The 16,629-nt window shown below is 40.3% G+C and overlaps 1 protein-coding gene across 2 annotated transcripts in view; it reads right to left on the reverse strand.

Moving 5' to 3' along the window:
* The window catches only part of DTWD2 (DTW domain containing 2), a 253,842-nt gene that overhangs the window by 186,876 nt on the left and 50,337 nt on the right, over window positions 1–16,629 (reverse strand). Inside the window, exons 2-4 of one of the 2 annotated variants that reach the window (XM_039544395.1) lie at window positions 10,624–10,714; window positions 6,990–7,084; window positions 6,656–6,685 (exon numbers count right to left, since the gene is read on the reverse strand). In XM_039544395.1, the coding sequence (XP_039400329.1) occupies window positions 6,656–6,685; window positions 6,990–7,084; window positions 10,624–10,714 (216 nt within the window). The remainder of the gene's footprint in view (window positions 1–6,655; window positions 6,686–6,989; window positions 7,085–10,623; window positions 10,715–16,629) is intronic. The other variant, XM_039544396.1, reaches the window with a different exon arrangement.

Below are 16,629 nucleotides of genomic sequence, written 5' to 3' on the forward strand. Positions count from 1 at the left end.
AGAGACCAAGGGGTCTTCCATAGCACCCTGACTAAACCCAACACTGACAGTGGCCCTGCCAGTCAATGAGGCAATCAGGCTCTGCGTGTACTCCTTTACTCCTAGGTTTCCAGCCACAAATTTGTGGTGACATGTTTCAGGAGTTCTTGACAGGCCCTGAAGTCATCTGGCAGAAGCGGGTTATTAGGACCTGCAATTGCCTCATCCGGGGATGACGAGGAAGAAGGCTAGCACCATAAGAGGGGCTGGTCCTTTCTTCTCCACTTGGACTACTTTCATTGGGGCCACTTCAGCGACCTGCGTGCCAGGGTCAGTACTGGAGTTGGGGTCTGGTGCTGGGGTCAGTGGCTTGTTTCTCGGACACCACCAAATATGAATGCTGGGAAGGGGGTCTCGGTACCAGGGGAAACCGCCATATGTTCCAATATTGCCACTGAATTGGCCAATGGCCCGATGGCCAAGCTCCAGCTGCGGGGCCGGTACTGAAGTCCAGTGCATAAGTTGGGTATCAGTACTTTCTGACAGGGCGCAGGATTGCCCCTCTGACTCCAAAGAGGACTCTTCCCTCGGAGACCATGGCGGAGCCGTACCCGTTTCTGCCTCCAGGCAGTGCCGGGAAAGTGCTGACTGACGCTGGGTTGGGGACTGCTGTGGTGAGGCCATGGAGGGCCTTCCTCTGGAAGGTGCCACAATGGTCGGAGCTCCCCACCCCTTGAATCCTTTTATCCCCAGAAGTTCTGGCTGGCAAGGGGCTTTGGAGGTGGGCGGTACCGGGAGGGACATCAAATCCTTTGCAGCCTGGAAAGCCTCTGGAGCTGAGGTAGTCTACAGGTGCGAGGTGCCACAACCACTCTCAGGAGTCAGAGGTGGGCCCCAGACCGGGCTCCATGCCTTACGAAGAGTTGTCAGAGTCGACCATGGATCTGGGAAGGATGAGTGGCACAGCACAGGTCTCACTTTGTCAGCTACTCCCCACTTGTCCCTCTTCAGCATCAGAAAGCACCCTCCCTTCGCACGCTGTTTCTTATTATTCTTCCTGTATGGAGAATGGTGCCAGGAAGAGCACAGTGCTGGTGGAGCACTTCGTACGGAGGCCAAAGTTCTGATTCAGAGCGCTAATTCAGAGCAGCAAAGCTCTGAGGATTATCTGAGGGCTGCCTCCATGAGCAAAGTCTTCAGACAGATGTCCCTGCCTTTCTGAGTGCGCAGTCTGAAGTTCCTGCAGATCTTGCACTTCTCCTTTATGTAAGCTTCCCCAAGGCACTTTAGAAAGCTCAAATGCGGATCATTCACTGGCATGGCCTCCACTCACCGCAGGAGGTAGCCTGAGATGATGCCCCTTGTTGACTGGGACCACTATTTACACTACATACACTAATACTAACTGGTAACTAAATACGCCAACTACGAAAACTATATACAATGGACTACAGAGTCCAAACCACTGGGAAAGACTTTAAAGAGCAAGAAGGTCATTCCAAGCAACCGTCACAGGCAGTAAAAAGGAACTGAGTGGATGTGGAGCTAGCGGCACCCCGTATACCAGTGCACATGTGCAGGGCTCTCAGGGGCACTAGGGCCGGTCCCCTGGATACCACTAAGGGGAAAAAAATCTCTGGCAATTGTGCTTGTGGCACGCGCAAACCTAGCACGGAATGAACATGAGCAAGTGCTTGAAGAAGAACTGGTGCAACCACTGCTGGAATACTGTGACCACAATTCAAGAAGGATGTTGATAACCTGAATAGGGTTCAGAGAAGAGCCACAAGAATACTTATAGGATTAGAAAAAAAGCTTTATTGTGACAGACTCAGAAAGCTCATTCTGTTTAGCTTAACAAAGAGATGGAATAGGGATGACTTATCAGTCTATATGTACCTACACAGGGAACAAAAATTTGATAACAGGCTCTTCAATCTAGCAGACAGAGGTATAACTCGATCCCCAGATTGGAAGTTGAAGCTAGACAAATTCATACTGGATATAAGGTGACAATTTTTAAGTGAGGATAATTAACCACTGGAACAATTTACCAAGGGTATTGTGGATTCTCTATCAATAGCAATTTTTAAATTAAGAGTGAATTGTTTTTAAGTTATGCTCTCATTTAACAGGAATTATTTCGGGGAAGTTCTATGGCCTGTATTATATTGGTCATGCTATGCACTCACAGTGACTTTTCTGATTTCGGAATCCATGAGTGTATGAATATTCAACTCCAGAATTCAAATTATTTGTATTGTGATGTCGTCCTGGGACCCCCCAATAATGGATGAGGGCCCCATTATGCTAACAATTGTATAATGTATGCCCTAAAAGGTCTTACAATTTAAATATAAGATAAGAGACAGCAGGTGGATAGATAGACAGACAGTGGAGTACAAGGTAACTGAGACAAGACTAGTATGCATGAAAAACAGTTGTCACCATGCATCAGGTATGTAACTATTGTTGAGCTTTTTGTATGCATCATGACAGAAAAGAACTTTAAGGAGCAATCTGAAGGAAAGCAATGATGTGGCTTTCTGGATGTTTAAAGTGAGCTTCTTCTATATATGAAGGTCAGCGTGGGAGGAAGTATGACGGTTCTTGTGTTAACATAATGGACAATAAAAGCTGGCATTACTGGCAGAAGTCAACATCTTGAGGGTGTGCAAGAGATGATGTTAAAATAGGCCATGAAAGGCTTTAAAAGCAAAGATGAGTAGTTTATGTTTGATGCAGTGGAGAATAGTTAACCAGGGAGGAGTGTTTTCATGGCTCATTCCTTCAACTATCTTTGCTGTAGCTTTTTTAAATGGAGGTAACTGGGGCAAGGTAATATTTATCAAGGCAGGAGACAGAAAGATGTAACAGTACTAGAGATGCAAGATGAGGACCTGGGTGACAAATTTCTCTGTATGAATGGAGGGGGAAAAAAGGCAGAATTTTAGAGGATGTTTTGTAGGATAAAGCAGCAATATTTAGAAATGATCTGGACATGATGTCCAAGACAGGTCTGAGTAGAAAATACCATGAAGGTTACAGGCCTAAGTGACAGGGAGGATGGTGGTGCTGTCCATGGTGACTGAAAAAGGAGGAAGACAGGGTTTAGTGGTAATGATTTAAAAGCTCCAATTGTTAAGGGGGGGGGGGGGCAATAGCTCAGTGGTTTGAGCATTGGCCTGCTAAACCCAGGGTTGTGAGCTCAATCCTTGAGGGGGCCATTTAGGAATCTAGGGCAAAAATCTGTCTGGGGATTGGTCCTACCTTGAGCAGGGGGTTGGACTAGATGACCTCCTGAGGTCCCTTCCAAGCTTGATATTCTATAATTAAAACCCACTATTACTTTGTTTTAGGAATCACTCTTTTAAATGCTCAAAATATTTAGCTCCAGAGAAAAGTATTATGAAGTGAGTAGACTGTTTTTATTGGCGACTAGTATCATAATTTAAACACTATTTATACAAGTAGAAAATGCTGTCAGAGATGAACCGTATACACCTCTACCCCGATATAACACAACCCGATATAACACAAATTCGGATATAACGCGGTAAAGCAGTGCTCCAGGTGGGCGGGGCTGCACACTCTGGCGGATCAAAGCAAGTTCGATATAACGCGGTTTCACCTATAACGCGGTAAGATTTTTTGACTCCCAAGGACAGCGTTATATCAAGGTAGAGGTGTACTCACCTTCTTTTACCATTTGTCTTCACCTCCCACAATCAGCTGGGTACAACTCTGTCACCTTTACCTTGTGTATCTCTTTTAAGACTTTTTGCAACGGTGTGGGTGTTTCACTGCTGACAATGTATTTTACAGCACAAAATGCTCATCTATTTGCATATGGATCAAATAACTATAATGGTAAAATGTAATATAATGTAGCCAATTAGTTCACTTTATTATTGAATTGTGATATATTGTTGGGATTAACACGTATTCTATTTCATATGTAATCAGTGTGTGATTAATAGATTTAAGTTGTAAGTATAGGTATAGATAGAAGTAGGATAGGATCACAGAAGTATTAGACATATAAGAAAGATAAGGTTGTAACGCACGGCCTACAGGCTGAGACCTGTACAATTTCAGCTTAACCATACTAGGCCTTAGACCTAAGAAGAGCTGACATAAGTAGCTTACCCAGAAGTAACCCTGTAAAAGTAAAGTTACAAGATTATTATAAAGAAAATGCCAGTAGGTGATGTTTGGGAAAATATATTGCAAATGTACCCATCTAGACTGCAAGCCATCTGACTGTAACATCATTGTGGAAAGTTTTGCTCTCCCCACAAGTTACCATTGGAACATGTTTACACAGATACTAATGAGACTAAGGGGAACTAAGAGAACCACCTATGAAAAGCAGGGCATCCCAAAATGTCTGAGCTGTGGAAGGACAGAAAGAAAAGAGGGTTGGAACCGTCATGCATATACATACGATGGTAGATGTGGTCATAACACAGGATAAAAAGGGTTTGCTGCTATGGACAGGGTGGTAAGACCCCATCAGAAAAAAACACATCTGTCAGGATCCCACCAATGGCAGTAAGGGCCAAGAATCAGAGCAGGGGGAAAACCTGAGGCTGGGAGTAGCAGAGGAGTTTTTAGTCAGGTTCCAGGCCAGGGTCAATACAAAGGGTCAGAGTCCAAGTCAGGTTTTAGGTTCGAGTCAGGAAGCAAAGTCCAAATCAAGCCAAGGTCAATGCCAGGAATGGCCATGGCAGCTACAGGAGATCCACATTGTTACCTGGAAACTTCCTGGAATACTCATTGGGTTTATATAGGGCAGGGAGCCAATGAGGATCTATGAGGCTGCTCTCTGTCAAATCCTTGAGGTGGAACTTCCCATGGGCTGTGTCCACAGCAGGTCTTGGGAAGTGGACAGCAAACTGGTTACATTTGCTGCTAGGTGGCAGTCTGGAGATATCAGCTGACTGGCAGCTTCACGGCCCTGGGTTCTAGACTGGGGCCTTATACCATCACGGAAGAACAAAGTCAGGAAGACTCTCTCCCCCTCCACCCCCATTGATGACAACCTGTTGAGAGATGAACCTGACTCTCTGCAATAGGTGAGTATGAATACAGCATTGGCTATTGCATGGTTTTGTACATGTATGTGTGAATATAACATAATACAGACAAAATTACTTGTGACTGACAGTGTGGTCATTGTATTCCCTCTTCCCAACCTAAGAGAATCACTAAGGGTGACTTTTACCCTGTTGATCTTACAACTCTAGCAACACAGGAGATGGACTGACTTACTAGGAACAGTGTTTTAGCATAGAACTATCAATTCAATTGAAATAAAGGCTACAACAGTTATGGGTGCTAAACAGTTCTACCCTTTTGTTTTAAAATGTTCATAAATTTTCAAAACCTTTCACTTTTGGGGCTAAAGTTTTCCAAGTTTTTTTTAATTATTATTTGTTTTAAATTTGAGCAAAATGCTGGCTTTTGAACTGAAAAAGGGTGAAAAACTGCACTTGGGACACTTAAAGAAATTTGCTTTACCAAAAGCAGACTGCATTGGAAACAATACATCCAGTGCACATCACCATGAAAAGTGATTTCGTTTTCTGCTTTAACTGGAGGAAAGTGCAGTTTTCCCATACACTGGAAGTTCTTAGGTAATTTAAATGCTTATTACCATACAAGACTAATAAAAACATTCTGAATTGACTTATAGCATCTCTGCTCAGTAGACCTCAGTGAATTCTGCAAAAAGCTTCCCCAAATATTCATTTGAATTTTAAATGAATTTGTTTCATCAGTATTCACACCCTTTTTTGTTGCCTTTCAGGGAACATTTATGCAACAAAATCTCACAAGCATTTGCACCAGAAGTTTGTTGATACAAAATTAATTTCATCCAATGAGGATGAAAGACAATACTAATGTGACAATCTTGTCCAAAATTTCAGAATATCAAAAAATAAATGTGAAGAAACTGCCATGTGTTAACACACAGCTAACAGAAAGAATGTCACCAAAAATACACACTCATTTTTAATTTCAGGACTCCCTCTTCTCAGACTTGTAAAGCATCTACAGCCTGATTTACATCTAAAAGCTATATTGGCATAGCTACGCTGGTCAGGGATGTGAAAAAATATACCCCTCACTGAAAAACTCCCCAGTGTAGATGCAACTATGTCGACATAATGGTACTTCTGTCAATGTAGTTAAATTTGTCTGGGCAGGTGATATTCGTAAACTGACAGAAAAACTTCTTCCGTCCCTGTAGGTTGCGTCTACATGAGGGGGCTATGACAGCATAGCTATTCCAACATAGGCTCTGTAGTGCAGACTTAGCTTAAATCAACCAATGCACATTATTATTTGTACTGCAGTAGCACTTATTAGCCATCAGTCTTTGTGTTAAGAACTGAACAAGCTTATAAAATTAAGATAGATTTTAAGCTTTTCAGGGAATGAACTAAGTATAAAGAGGAGACACAACAGGTGTGTGTATACAGATAAACAGAGGCAGTACAAAGTAACAACAAGACTATTAGGACACCATTATAAGCAATGGTCACTGCATACCAGCTGCCTAAGCATTTCAGATTTTTGTAGGCATCATGACTGATAAGAATGATGCAGGGCGTTGGCTGCACTGCCATTTACTGGCTTTAGAAAAGACCAGGACATCTTGCCTTCTCACCTGAAATAAAGGTGCCACAGTACCAGGCTTCTGAAAAGAGGACAAGAATGAACATACAGAATACAACAGCATCCCCATATAAAGAGGTAACAATTTTTGACCCCCCGAGGGCTTGTTTATAAAAAAAAAAAAGTGGATTTGATGCTAATTAAAAGGAAACAGACCAAAAAAGAGTTTACAAAACGCAGTACTGTATTTCAACTTCATTGTGAGCCTTAGCACTGCACAGCAGTGAACACTTAGAAATGCAAAAATATTCAGTGTAGCTTTTAAAAGCAGAATCATCAATAGTATACAACAGCGAACCAGAAGTTGAATCAGCAATTCTGCTTACCTATCCTCACCAAAACGTCGGCCAATCAAGACTTTACACTTGTCTCCAGGGAGGCATGCAGCTAGAAGAGGCACTGTCCGTAATACTCGACTTTCCTTTAAATCAAAAAGGAAAAAAAATTTTTTTTAAAGAATAAGGATGCTTTCTTAAACTCTTAAGATGTAGTAATTTCTTTTGTAGTTCTTACTACCACAAAATAGGCATCATACAGGCCCTTTCAGTGATAGAAAAAGCATACATTAGGAAAAAAATCCAGATTCCAATTTTAATTTATTCTATTTTGTGTAATACTTACCTGTAATTATTGCTCTCTGAAAATATAGATCTCAGTGAAAACATGTAGTCTTGCCTCCATTCACCTGTTCAGACCTGGTAGGAATTCCCATAAACCAAACCGTATGAAGTTTGGCGTGATGAAGACTTCTCATCCTACCACTGCTTAAGTATTTAACATGCCACCCAATACTTTACTAGTTAATTTCAAGCTGGAAGTTAGAATACTTCCATATACATATTAGCCAATTAAAACATGAAAAAAATTAAGGAGGTCAGTCTCTTCACCTCTGTATATCTTCAGAGAAGCATTTTTACAGGTATGTAATTATTTCTTTTTTAGAGCTACCCATCTCAATAGAGTCTTATGCCGGGCTTTTATCCTGCTCTCTCAAAGTCAATGAAAAAACTCCCATTGACTTCAGTGGTGCCAGGTCAGACTTTCAGTGACTTAAAAAAAAGCTCAAGGATGCTTGTAAAAGAAAACTGTAAACAGAAACTTCAACAAAAAATGAGAAACAATGAACAAGGAAACCATGGAGAACATGTCCTGATCAGTACCATTAACAATAATGCAGATTACATAAACAGCATGCTATATGACAAAATGTATTATACACAAATATATGTGTGAGACAGGGAGAGAGGGAGACTGATTTCAAATTGCAGAGCCACCAAGCACTTGCTATTAATTCATCAGGCACAATGGAAGCCACCAACCAGATGGGAAAAAAAAATAGTATGATATAAACTTAATAGGCTTCTTCACCTATAGTCGTCCTGCAATTTTGCCAAAAGGGCTTATTTTGTGATTCAAGAAATTGATACATTCATGGCTTTAAAAAAAATCTAAAAAGTTAAAACAAACAGAGTGAAGAAGCAAGAATGTACAAAAAGCAGAAACCTGGTCAAAGACTGAAAAAACCATGACGGCAAGACTGATACTGCATCCAATGTCCTGGGTTACCACTATCCAAACAAAGCATTTAAACAACAGACTAGTCTAATACAAGCACAGAATACATTAGTTTTTATACTTGTGGGGTTCCCCTCCTCCCGTGTCTGTCTGTCTGTCTCTCTCTCTCTCACACACACACAAAAATGAAGTTGACTTTACTTTCACAAACAGATGCCAAAAATAATAATCTTGGATGTGTCAGAAGTTTCATTTTTTGGCAAATGGTTAAAGAATGGCAACAAAGAACTGAAATAACAGCTATTATTTGTCTCTCATAAGAAAAAAAAAATACTAATAGCCAGCAGGAGGAAGACATTCAAAAATTGTTACTTTCAATGTTTTTCTCTAATTTGGCCCCACTGCCCAATCCAAATAACCTAACTTTTAGACAAATGCTTGCTGCTAACTGTATGGAAGTGCATTTTTTAATTGAATTTTTTCATACAAGAGAAAAGTATGTTTGGAAGTGTAGACAGTATATGAAAGATGGACTACACAAAGTAGAGAAGAAATTGTTTGAGAATTCAGACATGAGCTTGTAGATAACCAAGACCTTAGTAAAGGTTAAGGCTAAATATATACTGTCATTGTAGCTATTTTCAATCTACAGGTCTGAAAACATGTAATTATTTCCTTCCTTTGCAGTCTTCCATGTTCCTCCTGGCAGCAGTTTGCAATGCTTTGTTTTGTGGAAATACTGAATATTTGACCACTGAAGTACCATAGATATAGCACCATACTTCTTTTCTGAGAGTTAATGGTGTTGGTTACTATCTTATATTTTCTCTGTAGTGAACTGGATTTTTCATGATTCATGACTAATAATGAAACATCTACTACAAGAAAATGTATTAAAAATAAACAAAAACCAATATCCTTTTGGTTTCTCTCAGTTGAAATATCATCTTGATTTTCTCTGGAATAGGTAAAGTGTACCAATAAAAAAATCCCACAATCCTCAGGATTCAACTGGGGATGCTATAAGGAATAAGTGGAGGTGAGCCAACGGCACCAGATCTATGTATGAGGATATTAAACCCAGAAGATTATTGGTCTTAAATTTCCTTCACAGAAGTTAGACATAGTGATCACTAGCTTTGCAGGAAGCATTGTTTGGAACCGAGACATGTACAGTATGGCTTACATTCTTTTAACTCCATTAAGGGCTCAGACTTGAGCCATGCTGCATTCCTTTGCCTCTGACCAGGAAGCAGACTGTTCTACACTGCTGGAGATTCCTCTAGCGAGGCTGGGGAAAAGGGGTAGTAAAACAAATAGGTGTACGGTCAGCACAGCTAACTCTATGCCACATCCCCAAGTCACCAGCACAGGCTCCTGTCCTGAAGAGCTGAAAATCTAAATAGACCAGACAGACAGAAGGTGTGAGGGAAAAGAAACACAGAGAGGTAAAGTGACATCTCCAAGGTCACATAATAGGTCAGCTGCCAAACCAGGACTAGAACCCAGGCCTCTTAACTTCCAGTCCAGTGCCCCAACCATTAGACCACAATGCCTCTCCAAATTGGGTGCAACTAAGGTAATTCCATCATTTAGATGGCCAGGAGAATGTATCATCCTTAATTCAGGAGACACATGAAATTGTTATTAGAAATCTTGCTATTAGGTTTACACAGTTATTAGGGCCCATGATTTTTTTGAAGGCATGAAAGAAGCAAAAATGTAGAAAAATATGAGCAGCACTTGGGAGGATCTTTACAAAACACAGATCACTTGGAATTCTTGAGGAGCTAAGTACAGGTTATCAGAAAACATTAAGAATACCCAAGAGAACAAATAGGTAGTCTGTTTCTTTTAGGATTCACTTATGTGCTTCATTAAATACTTTATTTATTTTTGAAATAGTAGCTCTAGTAGACTGGATAAGTAACTGTGCTTTCCTGTAGACTTCTCCTTGCTACAACATTTAAGGCCATTACCTCAGGCTGATTATTTGATTTATATTGTTAAATATTAATATAGAATAATAAAAGCTAAACACAGATCTCCTATGACTAAAATATATACATGCTTCAACTGTCTCCAGGCCAGTAGGCACGTACTATATATGGGCTCACTCCTAATCCCCTCCTTACTTACACAAGTAGCCCCATTGACATAAATGAGACTGCTTATGTGAGGAAGGATTCTTACACATAAGGATTTCAAGAATGGGCCATGATTCAAGAGGATGGGGGAAAATTAGGAAGATAATGACAGATTTTAAAAATTAAAGAATAAATGATGTTAACAAATCATGTGAACTAGTTGTTCAGCTTTATAGCTATTTTCAAAGATGAAGTTGTTGCATATGTCTGAACAAGATTGTTTCCTCTTGCCCTCTCTCACACCCTTTGCTGTTGAAGCTTCTAGCTGAACTCTGACAATTCCCATAGCCTTACTCACCTCTGCTGGATGCTGAATTATATACAAGCAGGTGGAGACTTTTAGAGGATGTACAGGGAAGAATGGACACAAACACACTTTCCGAGGACGGCTACAGGATGGAAAGGGGAAAAAAACATTGGAGATTAGTCATACACACTATAAATTTTATTACGTAAAACATTTATCCCTTCCCAAGAGCTGTGTTAGTACTTTCCTGTACAACAAACTGCACCTATACAAACCTGCTGACATAAACTTTCTGTTGCTGCTATTGCTATTATTTGTAAAAGCAAACAAGATTGTATTTAAATAGACTTTGAAGAGCAGTGTTCAGAAACATGCTCAAGAAAATTCAGTTGGGATTAAGGCACTTCAAAGAATTCATTTTCAACCTATTCAAGAGAAATAATTTATAAGTGGCTATGCCTTGACCAAGTGAGGAATCAACCACTGTCTTCCATCCAAAATAAAGGATTCAATAATATAATACAAAGCACAGAGATGAAGGCATATTAGTATACACAAAAAAACCATAGATATCCCAAATATATTGTTGTAATTATTTACTATTCCACACTATATTCATCAGAAGACTTGGAAATGTAGAAACAAAGGAAGACACGGTCACTGTTTCAGAAATGTACAGTCTAAAAGACACAAACAGTACAAAATAAATTAGCTGTTTAAAACTGTTCTGTACTCGGCAAAAGGTCTTATAGACAACTTGAATATAAAAAGACAGTTATTTGAACATTATTATTAGGTATACAAAAAGAGCTGGTTGGAGGTCCAGGCACTGGGAGCAGCACAGAATGGTACACAGTGTAATATAGTGGAGCAGACATAATATCAGAGGATAAGAATGATGTCAATAAATTGGATCATAAGTTAAACAGCAATAAATAAATAAAAACAAATATTGCTACTAGCATATTATAATTGGTGACAAAAAAACAAACAAAAAAAGACCTAAAATATTTTCCTTGTAATAACAAGATTACAAAAAAACAGGATCATCTAAATAAATGTCTTTCCCTTAGGCAAAATACACAAATAAATAAATAAATAAATAAAATAAAAAAACTAAAAGTCATTATTTCCATTGTAAACCTAAGGTCATTTCCAACTACTCCTTGTGGTCAACGTGTTTTTTCCTTGTAACATTTACTGACCAAACCCGCATACTTTCACCGTATGTTTTTATATTGATATGTCTTCACTGAAAAGTTAATTTGAGTTATTCTCCTGAGTTAGCTTAGATCAGTGGTTCTCAACCTTTTTTATCATTGTGTGTTACCTGGGCTGCATGGGCCAGGTGGAAGGGCAGCAGCAGCATGGACCTGGACCCCGACCCTGGACCCCTGCTGCGCGGGGCCAGCTGCCTGCTCTAGACCCACCGCGCAGGGCTGGCTGTTTGCCCAGACCCCACCATGCTGGGTACGCCAGGGTAGCCCGGACCCCACCACGCCAGGCAGACGGGAACCTGGAGCCCGCCATGGGGGCCAGCCTTTAGCACACACCTGAGCTGGACTGCAGCTATGTACTAATTGGGCCGTATGTGGCCCGGGGGTTTAGAACCGCTGGGTTAGATTGAGAGAGCAGCTGCATTGCAAAAAGACTCTGGTGGCTGTGTCTGCACTGGCACTGCACTCACAAGAGTGTGGCACTAAGACTTCTGGGGGTAAAGCTAATAGCCCTTTGCAGTGTAGTAAGCTGCAATGCTCCATGAATTCTCAGTGAGTTGTGAGAATACTTTTCTGTCCTTTTCGAGCGCACAAGAGGAATTGTCGGAAGGCGCTAGCAGAGGACTAGTATCAGAGGGGTAGCCGTGTTAGTCTGGTTCTGTAAAAGCAGCAAAGAATCCTGTGGCACCTTATAGACTAACAGACGTTTTGCAGCATGAGCTTTCGTGGGTGAATACCCACTTCTTCGGATGCAAGTAGTGGAAATTTCCAGGGGCAGGTATATATAAGCAAGCAAGCAAGAAGTAAGCTAGACATAACGAGGTTAGATCAATCAGGGAGGATGAGGCCCTGTTCTAGCAGTTGAGGTGTGAAAACCAACGGAGGAGAAACTGATTCTGTAATTGGCAAGCCATTCACAGTCTTTGTTTAATCCTGAGCTGATGGTGTCGAATTTGCAGATGAACTGGAGCTCAGCAGTTTCTCTTTGAAGTCTGGTTCTAAAGTTTTTTTGCTGCAGGATGGCCACCTTAAGATCTGCTATTGTGTGGCCAGGGAGGTTGAAGTGTTCTCCTACAGGTTTTTGTATATTGCCATTCCTAATGTCTGATTTGTGTCCATTTATCCTTTTCCTTAGAGACTGTCCAGTTTGGCCAATGTACATAGCAGAGGGGCATTGCTGGCATATATTACATTGGTGGATGTGCAGGTGAATGAACCGGTGATGGTGTGGCTGATCTGGTTAGGTCCTGTGATGGTGTCGCTGGTGTAGATATGTGGGCAGAGTTGGCATCGAGGTTTGTTGCATGGATTGGTTCCTGAGCTAGAGTTACTATGGTGCGGTGTGCAGTTGCTGGTGAGAATATGCTTCAGGTTGGCAGGTTGTCTGTGGGTGAGGACTGGCCTGCCACCCAAGGCCTGTGAAAGTGTGGGATCATTGTCCAGGATGGGTTGTAGATCCCTGATGATGCGTTGGAGGGGTTTTAGAGGACTAGCAGCCTTCAAGTGGAGTTAGCCTACATCCATGCAACAGCATGGTAGTATTAACAGCTGATGAGTTGTGCTAACTTGACCTTTAGCCTATGCATCCCAACAGGCCAGCAAATTTGAGTTAAAAGCATCATCAGACTAAATTAAGGGTTTTTGTGTCTGGACAGGACTCAAATTAAAGGCAATCCTGAGTTTAGTATGCAATGAAGGCCTTTGGCCCTTCAGGGCCTGAAGTGTTTCAATTCAGTTACATCTTGCCCCAACTTCAGACTGCCTCTCACCAAAGATCTTAAGTTTATGTTAATCTAGGAAAAGCAAAAATAAAAGCTTACATAGTATAAATAATAGACTTACAAAGTAACTAGTGAGAACATTTTATCCTAAGTTAACCAAGCATATGTTTCCGCTTTCTTTGCGATCAGACTCTATCAGCCTTTTTTCATCAGTGAAATCTCTGTTACTCTATTAGCTGTGGTATTTAGCTGTATATAGCCCACATTACCATTAAAGCCATTCAGGTTTTTTTTAGTATTAGTGCACAGACATTACCAAATTTGAAATAGAGACCATTAAGTTTGGTGCTCAACTTGAGACACCACGGGCCTGATTTAAACAGGTTGAACACCTATTGCTCATTTTCAGATGTGCTGAGACTAAGTATCTCAAGATGGGTACATATGAACAGGGAAATGGTTTTGATGATTTAGCTCATTTCTTCATTTCAACACTTTTGAGTAAGTTTATGGAAGTTGCTCCAGCATAATGTATTGTTGTCTTATTTTTCATATTTCTTCTTATGAAACACACAACACTTCAGAAGGGACCCTAGATAGGTGTTAAGCATAGAATAAAAACTTCTGAATACTACTTGATTATAACTGAGTATAACCGCAAATAGGTGCAACCCCCAACAGTTTTTTTGCTGTCTTTGCCTTGAATGTTTAGACAGAAGTTCACTTTTCTTATTGGTCGTAACTTTGAAGTTCTTGTACTTCCCTGCAATTAAACTTTCCATTAAACACATGATTTCTCTCAGATATTACCCAGCTCACTACATTAAGAAAAGAAGTTGATAGTTACCAGTTACAGCATTTTCTATAGAAAAGAGATTTAATAGTGAATACCCACTGAATAAATCAGTTTCAAAACAATAAATTCTTAACTCCCAAACTCCAATTCAAAGAGCTATATTTCCCCCCAGCATCTATAAACTGAAGTAAATGGCATCCAGTGAATCCTGAACTGTATTTGTTATAATTAAGTTTCTTAGACACAACTTACTTTGTTTCTTGGTCTCCATTTCATATAAAACCCCCTCCTTTCTGTTGCTTTTTGCATTTTTCACACTTGGTTGTATTTTTGGTTGGTGACGTTTCAACTTTGTTAAAATTTAATAAAAAGGAAATTCTAAACATAAAGAAAGCAAGTATTTTCATATTATAAACTCAACCCGGTCCATCTGTAATTTGATTTGAAGGAAATGGAGCACGAAGTATTGCAAAGTATTTTTTCAATAAAACTTAATTACTTACATGTGTATATACACATCATTTAAGTTTAGGCACCCAATTAGGCACCTAATTATGTTGACTATGTCTTTGTACAACCCCACTCTGGGGGCACCACACTTATTTCTGTGCTCTCATTTTGATGTCTCATGGTTACTGTGCTTTTAGGGGCAATTCCCTACATACAGCCCACATTACTGTCCTGCAAACTGTGGGGCTCCTAAGGGGTAGCAGTGGGAAAGGAAAGAAACTTTCCATTAGACTAGAGAATGGCAGAAATCCTGTTCCACAACCACAAATGTAGCCTCAAGGTTACAGAAGCCTACACTCTGAAGGCCATCTAGGCAAAAGGAGTATTTTGTATCTTTTTTTTTTTTTTTTAAGTTTGTGGGCTCGATCCTGCAACGCACAGCAGGCTGAAGTCAAAACTGAGTAGGAGGTGCAGCCTTGGAGCCAAAAAGAAAAACACGAGAAGAGTGGTCTGTGCCTAGTCCAGAGGGAAGAGGTCTCTCCAGGGGACTCCTTCTGCCCAAGTGGGCCCTGTGGCAATGGCTCTCTTCAGGGAGAATAAAGATAGGTGGTAAAGGAACATTTGTGTCTACATCAACAAGGGCAAACTAAAGGTTTACTTCAGGATGTGGACAGTTTTACTTGTGTATCTGTTTATCTGTAATTTCACTATGGTTCAGAATTCTCTCAAGATGTTGTTTCCTCCGTTTTCCCTTGTAGCATTCCAGTATCTGGAAAATTATTATAAGGCAATGCCAGGCAGCAATACCAACCGCAGGCCACACCAATGTAAGTACAATACCTTACTGATTTAAGTCTAGTAAAAGTGTTACATCTTCTGAAATTGTCTAATGATGTCACTCCCAATTTTCTTCACATGCTGGACCAGAAGGCCACTCCCACGGCTTTTTAATCTAGTTTATTTTAAAATGTAAAAAGTTTTTAAAAAACTAATGTTGAAATTGAAAGATACATTTTGTTTATTCATAATACGTTGTGTGCAGTTTATCGTTTACAGTATTTCCCAACACGGCTAAGACCCAAGCACAGTTTCCCTTTCCTGGTGTCAAGCCTGCTGTGAATCATGGGCACAGGACAGGAATGCTATAAAGGTGAAGATGCAGAAGGCCATAAAATAGCCTGGCATATGAAAACTTCTTCTCACAATCTCCTTCTCATCTCCATTCTCACACAAATAAAATCTATGTATATCCAGGCCACAGATGTGCTCTTCTGAGGCCTAATTTTCAACTTGTCAGAACATGCCCATAGGGCTGTTGAAATCAGGCACCATTCTGAGGATGCAAATAAGTACAGGCCTTCAGGTCTCAGTACCTCCCCTCAAGTGATTCTTTGGAAGTGTAGACAGTTAGCTTTATTCTGAATATATGCATTTAACAAGTTCTAATATTTACAATGAATCAGGCAGTTCATCCCATGATAAAGAGCAACCTAAGAACAAGATAACTGCGTTTTTATATTCTGAATTTGTAAACTTTCCTGGCCAAAAACCCATGGTAAGTATGTCACAACATGTTTTAGAAACAGTATTTGCAATGTTAAAAGGAAGCTGCTGTTTTTGAACTATTATCACTAGTGGCAACATCATGATGTTCTAAAGCCTATTGCCAAGGTCAGGCCACAGACTCAATATTTTCAAGGAAATGCAGCTGGCCAAATGTAGATGGATGGGGAAGAAATTTGTTTAACTTGAATTTGAAGCATTCAAGTCAAAACACTACAGACCTTAAGGTCAAAGCACACCTGACAAAGCTGGACAGCATCCATACAGTTACCCCTTTCCATTTTACATACTTTATACTAATACAAAAACT

This window comes from Mauremys reevesii, linkage group 6, assembly GCF_016161935.1.
Source record: "Mauremys reevesii isolate NIE-2019 linkage group 6, ASM1616193v1, whole genome shotgun sequence".
NCBI lineage: Eukaryota > Metazoa > Chordata > Testudines > Geoemydidae > Mauremys > Mauremys reevesii.